At 37.0% G+C, this 9,668-nt stretch overlaps 1 protein-coding gene across 2 annotated transcripts in view; it reads right to left on the bottom strand.

Moving 5' to 3' along the window:
* Nucleotides 1–1,288: 1,288 nt before the first annotated feature.
* LOC307135171 (protein LBH) overlaps nucleotides 1,289–9,668 on the bottom strand; it is a 41,071-nt gene continuing 32,691 nt past the window's right edge. Inside the window, exons 4-5 of one of the 2 annotated variants that reach the window (XR_013817640.1) lie at nucleotides 4,658–5,505; nucleotides 1,289–4,250 (exon numbers count right to left, since the gene is read on the bottom strand). Coding sequence is in view for 1 of the 2 variants with exons in the window: in XM_079831373.1 (XP_079687499.1) it covers nucleotides 5,453–5,505 (53 nt within the window). In the remaining variant the exon portion in view is untranslated. Of the gene's footprint in view, nucleotides 4,251–4,633; nucleotides 5,506–9,668 lie in introns of those variants that run through there. The other variant, XM_079831373.1, reaches the window with a different exon arrangement.

The raw sequence follows: 9,668 nt of genomic DNA, 5'->3' as shown, positions 1-9,668 counted from the left end.
TACCACTTCTGCAGTGCAAATATGAATTTTGTCATTAATTATTTCATTTGAGTGTCTTATTCTAATAATTATTGATTAAAAATAAGCCATTTCTCAGGCGGTAATGTGGATCTTTATGAATTTAAGGAGTGCCTGTTTGGTCTTGGTCTTGACTCGGTCTCGCCCTACCTTGGTCTTGGTCTCAACCCCTCAAAGTCTTGGACTTGTCTTGGTCTCAACACACATTGGTCTTGGTCTCGACTTTGTCTCGGATTAGGAGGTCTTGACTTCAACAATACCCAGAACGTTTTTGGCTCGTTTTTGGCTCGTTTTTGGCTCCCAGAACCTTCTTTTTTAACGTTTGTTTTTGGTTAACCAGGAAAGTTTTCTTAACGGAAATAGAATGTGTGTAGAGAGTTATTCTAACATTACTTTAACGTTCCCCCTAACATTATTCTAATGTTGATCTAACGTTACCAGAATGGTCCCCTAACCTCTTTACTGTTCTGGACAAACTGGTGCCTGCTCCAGACTTGGAAGGTCACTATGTGCCTAATTCCGGGGTGAAGATGTCAACAAATGGTATTGTACACGTGAAACCGCTTAACTGACAATGTGTGGAAATTTACCATGACTGTCCATTTTCTCTGAGCCAATCAGAATCATCCATCTTGCAGTAATGACATGGCTAAACCTATAGTATAACTGTTGGGACAATTGTATGTACGATAGACTGGTAGAGAGGGAGCATGGCCTACGAACTTGAAGACTTGAAGCTGGCTTCTGCTGATGAAACTGCAAACTAATCTTCAGTAAATCTTTCTTTAATTAATTGCACTCCTGACTCTTGGTCTTCATTTTTCATAGCTGGTCTTGGGCCCTGAACTGTTATCCCCTAGCACCTCTTTACCTAATGTCATTATCCCGCTGTATGTCAGTAGGCTAATCATCCAGCACAACCGCGATCCAGTACTAGCCCAATATAAGCGGTGTGGAAGATGGATGTATGGATGCCTATACTCGGTATTATATACAAACCATGTCTTGTTTTTATCTAGGCCTATTGTTTAATAAAAATAAATCGAGCAAACCAACCATCATATGGAGGATTAAATAGCTTGGAAGCATCAGGATATTTATTAATATAACTGTGATTGTGTTCATCAGAAAGAAGAATGTCATATACCTGGCTTGAGGGTAAAACATGAGGTAATTTTCATTTTTCGGTGAACAATCCCTTTAAGGCTATCTATTAGGCTATTTCGCGGGGTATATTTCTTCAGCACCAAATAACAACTTCACAATCTATGGATTTTAAAATATGACATTTATTCACAGACATTAAAAAATGAATAAACAATTGTTTGACTTAAAGTCGAATATCAGTAGGCTACATATACCACTGAATTTAGTTTAGCGGACGTACATGCTTTGGTCCGTAAACAAAAACTTCTCGATTAACGTCATGTTTTCTTCAAATAAGGTGTCAAATCTATCCGAAATTATATTCACTCTCACAGATATTAATTATAAGCAATTATTCAATAAAGAGATCGATAAACGAATGTTAGTCAGTCAGCCAGTAAAATGAAATTATACCGCGTTTTTTTGTGGAAGACAGGAGAAAGATCAGAGGCCTTACTGTAATATTTTAGCTATAAGTTGGATTTATCAAATCATTATAAAGCGTTTTGATTGATCTCGTTTGAAAATAAATGCTGTAGGCTATTAAACTAATATCTGAGCTCTGTCATTACACAAAACATCTGCAAAGTTATTTTTAGGTTATTAAAAATGAACTAGGCCTACCTTGCAACGTTCTGGGAACGTTATTTTATGGTTGCAAAATAAATCTATCTATCTATCTATCTATCTATCTATCTATCTATCTATCTATCTATCTATCTATCTATCTATCTATCTATCTATCTATCTATCTATCTATCTATCTATCTATCTATCTATCTATCTATCTATCTATCTATCTATCTATCTATCTCTTCTCCATACAATGTCAATGGGGTACAATTTTATTTTGGACCCAACTGACATTAGCTATACACTTATATAGTGCACTATTTGAGGCACAGCCATTTGTAATGAATAATATATAGTGCACTCATTCAGTCCTGAAATGCACCTAAATAACAAAGTGTACAACCGAAGTACACTTAACAGCTAGCCTCGAGAATACCTATGCACTCTGAGCGATGTGTTAATTAAACTCCTGCGTCGCACCAAAAGATGTCGTACCCAGCACTTCCGGCGCGTTCAGTGTCCAAATTAGCTGACTCATTTTCATTCACTCATTCAATGCATTGAGGAAAAGTGAATGAGGGAATCAAGTAGGGAATCAAAGTGAATGAAAAATGCGTCTCAACTGAAAAAGAAACCTTTGAATGTGGTTGTGAACAATGGGGGCCTTCGAATCAAAAAGGTTATTTAAAGGTAAATGTAGACCTTTTCTAGTGCACTTCCAGTCATTTTAGCTGTACAAAAACAGTCAATTATGCTGCTTCTTGTTGCAATTTGTTGTATTTGTTATATTATTTATTTATTATATTGGTTTATTTAAAGGAATTCAGTTATTAAAGGCTTAAAAGAGATAAAAGGGAAAAAAGGGGGGGAAAAATCAATAAGAATGGTAAAAGTTCCAGCTCTATTATAATTATGAATCTGCCTAATATGTAAAAATGCAAAACATTTCTTGTCGCATCAAATTCAGTTATGATTTACATAAATAATGTCATATTTTCAATGAAATTTCGTAAAAATTTCAAGTAGTTTGCATCACTTGATATTACTGTTGGTCTCTGAATGTTTTTTTTTTTTATCGTAAAATAGTTGTCAAATTGTTTAGCTACTTACGTCTTACGATGCACTCTTTCACCACTATAACTAAAGTGCTGCGCTGGAATTCGCACTAATAGTAAGCCCCGCCTTCTTTAATTTGATTGGCCATCTCACTCATTCTGACCATGACAAGCGCTGTTAGACCACTGAGGCAGACCAACCTAAACATTTAACATTTTACGTTTTGTCATTCTAGCAACAAACAGTGAACGTGTAATGGAGTGCAGCAGAGCAGTATTAAGAATATCAAATATTGGGGGGAACAATTTGGCCATTTCTAATTATTCGGGGGGACTCGTCCCCCTCAATATCTACGGTGGTTACAGCCCTGCCTAAATAACCCCAATAGGATAAACTTTGAATGTGGCCTTGTTAAAAAGTTAAAAAAGTTCTTAAACTTAAGTCAGATTGCTACCAGATTAAAACAGATTTAAAAGGGTTCCAACAGTTAATCAAAACATTTTTAGGAGGGATGAGATGAAAGACAAGGGGGCTTTAGCAGTGCCTATGGCTGAAAGACTGCTCAGAGCTGTGGATGCTGTGGAGTTCGAATATTTCTTGTGTCAACACAGTATTCAGCTGAAAGCGCCTTTGGCTAATGCTTGACATACCCACAGGAAATCAGTGATGTGTCAAGGCTGGATTCTTCTACATATGTTCATTTGATGAATCAACAGAGCACGGATGTAGAAATAACTGTCTTTAATGCTAAGTGATACTGTGCTGCATTCATTCCCTTTCCCAGACAGATTATTCATATTTTAAGACCGAAGACCAGTTCACACCAAAAACGATAACGGTAAAGATAATGGTAAAGATGCCGTTCTAAAAATCTAAATATCCCACAAGGACTATCCAATTGCGTACAGAGTCATTTAAATGATGCTCGTTGATCACGCCTCTTGTGGTCTGATTGGTTGAAGGACTATCCAATTGCGTACAGAATCATTTGAATTATGCTCGTTGATCACGCCTCTTGTGGTCTGATTGGTTGAAGGACTATCCAATTGTGTACAGAGTCATTTGAATTATGCTCGTTGATCACGCCTCTTGTGGTCTGATTGGTTGAAGGACTATCCAATTGCGTACAGGATTATTTGAATTTGGCTCGTTGATCACGCCTCTTGTGTAGTAGAAAATACATAGCAGACTCCCCAGACCAATGTTCAATCTTAAATTGAGCTTGGTCTGGTGAAAGCCAGACAAATTAAAATATTGACAGCCAATCAGAATCCTTCCTGCCTTAACTAGCTCGAGTATTTAAAGCGGCATATGACAAAACTGCAACACGTCCTTAGAATAAACAGTACGATGTCGTCCGCTGGTGTGGACACTAATATAGTTATCGTTATCGTTCTAGGTGTGAACAGACCTTAAAGGGGTAGTTCACCCAAAAATTAAAATTATCCTTTAATTTACTCACCCTCAAGCCATCCTGGGTGTATATGACATTCTTCTTACAAACGAACACAATTGGAGTTATATTAAAAAATGTCCTGGCTAATTCAAGCTTTATAATGGCAGTGAATGGGAGTCCAAAATTTGAAGCCCATAAAAAAGTGCATCCATCCATTATAAAATTACTCCACATGGCTCCGGGGCTTAATAAAGGCCTTCTGAAGTGAAGCGATGAGTTTGTGTAAGAAAAATATCCATATTTAAAACTTTATAAAGTAAAATATCTAGCTTCCCGTGGACTGTCTTCCGACGTCATCCTCGCGCCAGTTACGCGTTTTTCGTAAATTAAATACGGAAGACGGTTGGCTTGAGGGTGAGTAAATTATGGGGTAATGTAAATTTTGGGGTGAATCATTCCTTTTAATACTCAAACATCAAAAGAATAGCAGTAGATTTGTAAGAGAATACAGTGATATGTAACAGACTCTGACGCACCAAAGGGTTTCGCCTTAGGAAGTTAACAGATACATGTGACGGGAAAAACAACAAGGGTCCAAACATATACATACAAACAGTAATGCCATTTAAATTATGACATACATATAGTGTAAGTACAAATACGTCTAAGGCAGAGAAAGCTACATTTACAGCAGCTCTGACGAACACTCGTAAATAAGCAGCAGAGAATGGCAAAGAATATGTGCAAATGTTTATATCTGGATAGCATGTTAAAAAGGAAATGCCTATTAGTAGTGTGTGAATGTATAAACACTCCGAGATCTATTGTACATTGTGTAGGGTTTAAAGTCTACATTGGCGAAGGAGCCATTATGCACTCTAGTTCATTTACATATTATTTAAAATCCATTTTTCACTCATTATGTTGATCATCAAATTAAGATCCTTTGATAGGAAGGAACGAAAGACTTTGGTCCAAAGCAAATAAATACAGGGTAGGTGACTTCTAATGGGTATCATGGTGTTATTGGAGATCATTTAAAACTCAATCACAGCAGCTGACTACCACTAGAGTTTGGCACATGATCTAGTTCAGTTAAGACAGTCCCTCAGGCCTCGTCTCCACCTAGGGGAGTGGAGGTCAACAGGTGGGCGGCTCTAGTGTGGATGATAGGTAGACCTAACTGGTGGAGTCTCCCATTCACTCCTGTCCATAATGAAGACATTCACAGTGATTGGCTGGATTAGTGCCAACCATTGCCTCTTAGATTTCCGTCCCCGTTTCGACCTCGTTGCTGTCTTCTGTGAGCTTGTCACCTGAAATACAAACACAATATACTCAAACATCCCTGCAAATGCATTCGCATTGATGCTGCAACAGGGCGAAACACTCTGGGCCCGATTTGAACAATATGAGTGCGTGGTCTGAAGCGCATGGTGCAGGTGCACTTAGGGCATGTCCGAATCCACTAGTTTAACGACGGAAAAAAACTGTCTGCGTTTGTACCAAGTCTCTTAATGAGTCATGGGTGTGTATTGGGCGTAATGTGCAATAAACTAATCAGAGTCTCATCTCCCATTCCCTTTAAAAGCAGAAATACTGAACGCTTCTCCAGAGAGAAATCTTTTTGTTTTGAATATTTAAAAGTGTTTGTGTGCTGTATAGTGTTATTTTCGCTAACGAAAATATGACGAAAAATGTTCGTTGACGACCCTTTTTTCCTTGACTAAGACGAGATGACACAAGCGTCATTAAACGATAACTGTGACAATATTAACATGCAATGTCTTTGACGAAAAACGTGCGCATTGACGATTAATACGTTCGTTCAAGTCCACGAGACCGTAGAGTGTCCCATTTGTCATTTTAGGTCTCAGAAAGGTGCTCGAGTTGCGCCCTCGATGTGCACTTCTGCCGAGCCCGCACTGGTGATGGGGGTGGGGGGTGTTGTGTGGGGTGATGGATGAGCGTTCGAGTGTTCATGATTGCAGTGGCCAGATTTCAATCATTTAAATCCCCCAATCAGAGCTATTCTGTTAAAAGAACACGTATTCAGGGCTCTCAAGTCTCACGCATTGGGCATGAGACACACACATTTCAACCCGTTCACACGCTCACACGCCACACCTTGTATTTCTCACGCAGAGAAATTTCCAGGAGAATGCCCACCAAGTTGCGCAGCTATTAAGAGGAATCAAGTGAGTTCCACATAGAGTTAAGAAGGCCCTGCCACGCACCAGCCAATCAAATAAAAAATATAGCTACCGAACAGCCAATCAGAAAATAGCATTGCTGTATCCGGGTAAGATTTAGATATTCCCGCAACAACGTTTACATTCTGCCTCCTACTGGTGGTTTAGTTTAATGTTTTCTTTCCGACATTTCTAATCTGTATATTCAAAAATATTTAAAACAATCTCATAACATTTTTCAGAGTAAATTATTTAATTTGATTGGCAACAGCCCTACAGTGTTTTATTCTAGATCAAATTTAATAATATAAAATGAAAGCTGAAGCATAGCCTATATTTAATAAGATTATGGGAAAATACTCTTCATAAAAGGTAAAAAAAAATTATTTAAAATTCCAATTCCAATTTAATATCAAAGATATGCAGATTTAAATATCTCAAAGCTGATTGAACACTGGTAAGACTATTGCTTCAGAATAAATTATATTTACAACACAGTAAATTCTGAAAAAAAAAAAAAATTATATATACATATATATATATATATATATATATATATATATATATATATATATATATATATATATATATATATATATATATATATATATATATATATATATATATATATATATATATATATATATATATATATATTCCAAATTATTATGGATTATTAATTTGCCTCTTCCCTGACATCTTTGAAATAGAGAAATGCAAGAATTAATACTATGCACACACACACACACACAGAGAGAGAGAGAGAGAGAGAGAGAGAGAGAGAGAGAGAGAGAGAGAGAGAAATGTTGAATTATAAAAAAAATATTATTATTTATTTATTTATTTATACAAATTTTTCAGATCAGAACCTCGTCCCCACCGTCGCCAAAATCTCACTCTGAACTCAATTCAAAACTTGAGAGCCCTGCGTATTCAATCTGGTGTTTTACATAAACTGTGCAATCTGGAAACCATGTGCACGCGAGCTCTTGCTTTCGCGCGCAGATGATCTGCAAACACCAATAAACAAGTAAGCTGCATTTCAGCAATCTCCATTTGAGATTCTGCTTATATTAAAGTGTCATTCAGTCAGCCTGTGTTCTGTCACGACTCACGAGCAGCTTGTGTTGTTTGTGCGACTAAATCTGCCATCAGACCTTCTCTGTGATGAACTGTGATAAATCCAAGCATGGATCTCTCGACTATTTGCGATTGTGTTTGCTGAATAACTGCACTTACGCAACCTCTGTGTGACAATACAAAGTCTTTTTTGCTGCATTAAAGTAATGTGGAATTTTACTGTTTTAAATTTGTAGAGAAGTTTCTTATTTTTCCATATAAATTGCATATAATAAATCATTAAACCAGAATAAACCATGCGTATTGCGTATGGGTGGACATTCTCTTGATTTGTGCTTACAGGTGAAAGTGCAAAAAAATAAATACATTTCTCAAATGACAACAATCGTTGTGATTATAATTTTGAGCATAATAATCAGGATTATCAATGCAGCATGACGGAAAATTTAGTCGACTAAAACTTGACTAAACAAAAACAGGACAAGGTTGACTAAATTATGATAAAAACTAAAAAGCACATTTGACACAGGACTGAGACTAAACTAAAAATAGCTGACGAAATTAACACTAGTGTGCTGTGTGTGTGTGTGTGTGTTAACAAGCTACTAATGTTACTAATGCATCCTTTAAATAACACAAAAATTACTGCGCTATTGACTTTAGACCAGGTTTTTATTGGTCAATTTGCCTCAAAATAGCAACGCGCCAAAATGCGCCTGAACACACCTAATTTTCAGACCAGCACACCCATGGGCGAACAGATGGGCACAAGTGCATTTGCTATTTAAACATTGGGCCTCATTCATGAAACACGAGCAGAACGAATTTGTGTGTAAATTGTCTGTAAAGCCGCTCTGACATAAATTTTCGTATTCACAAAAATTTTCGTATTTTCAAAATGTTAGTTGGTACAGACGAAATTTACACCTGCAGACCGCGTGTAAATGGTGCGTAAAACATTTGAATGTTCTGTGTTCTAATTTAGGCAAACTGACGACATTGCATTTTGATGCACTATGTACCATGATAATATTTCAAGAGTTGATTTGCCCCGTTTTGTACTGTTCAACGTTGGGTAATAGGCAGCACTCGTCACTGTCACTTTTTACCAAGCTGTCCAATTACAGTGGAGGAGGGGCAGGACAAATACTACACCGACCAATCATCCTACTTGTACACCTACTGAACAACAATAATGGAGAAGTTAATACTGCTTTTTACGGCATTTTTTATATTCAGTAATCTTCAATATTAGATACTAGTAACACATTACTGCCATGGATATTCTGTATCATATTCATAGCAATCAAAGTATCTCAGCTGGAAAAACGCTGCCCTTGCAACCGCTTTCAAGCGCCACCAGCTGGCTGTTTTCAGAAGAGCACCAGGCGTTTTTTAGCTGGCTTAAAATGCTTTGGTGGACAAACGATAATTGAATATTTATTGCAAGGCATATGGTCAATTCGTCTCTTTAGCATTTATGCAAAATACTGGAGCCAAACCTGAGAAAGAAGTCCAGAAGATTCCACAGTGTTCCTGGCCACGTCATTTGCAGTTGTAACTCATGGGTGGGGATTATGCTAATTATGAACGAGCGTGCACGCGCGTCCTATTTACAAATGTTTGGAATTCATTAATATACACACGTTTAACTACCGAATCCGTAGTATACAAAGCGTTTGGGAATCTCGTAAAGATCAATTTTACGCGCAAATTACTCAGAATTTGCTCGTATATTTACGAACATTTCATGAATGAGGCCCAATGTGGCGCTGGACGTGAAAATGATAACTGAGTCAGGCTGAAAAAAACTCAAAAAACACTTGGGTGGCGCCCGGCATTGCATTGCGCTGGGTGTATGATAGGGCCCATAATCACCAATCTCGAATTCCCACATTGTTGCATTTCAAAATGTGTCAAACTGCAATTGAAATGTAATTTAAAAATTCACAACTAACTTTTTTTCTAACTTAGACTGCTCTTCAAACGTTTGGAAAACGTCTAAAAATTTATACTTTTAGTCAGCAAAGACAGCAAAAAATGTATACATTTTAAATATATTTTATATAAATGCTGTTCTTCAGAACTTTCTAGTCATCAAAGATTTCTGAAAAATTATCACAGTTTCCACAAAAATATTAAGCAGCACATACAGTATAATAACTGTTATTAGAATGATTTCTGAAGGATCATTTGACACTGAAGAC

This window comes from Gobio gobio (genome assembly GCF_949357685.1).
Source record: "Gobio gobio genome assembly, chromosome: 12".
Classification (NCBI taxonomy): domain Eukaryota; kingdom Metazoa; phylum Chordata; class Actinopteri; order Cypriniformes; family Gobionidae; genus Gobio; species Gobio gobio.
The sequence above is the reverse complement of the archived record's forward strand: the minus strand, read 5'-3'. Positions and strand labels throughout refer to the sequence as shown.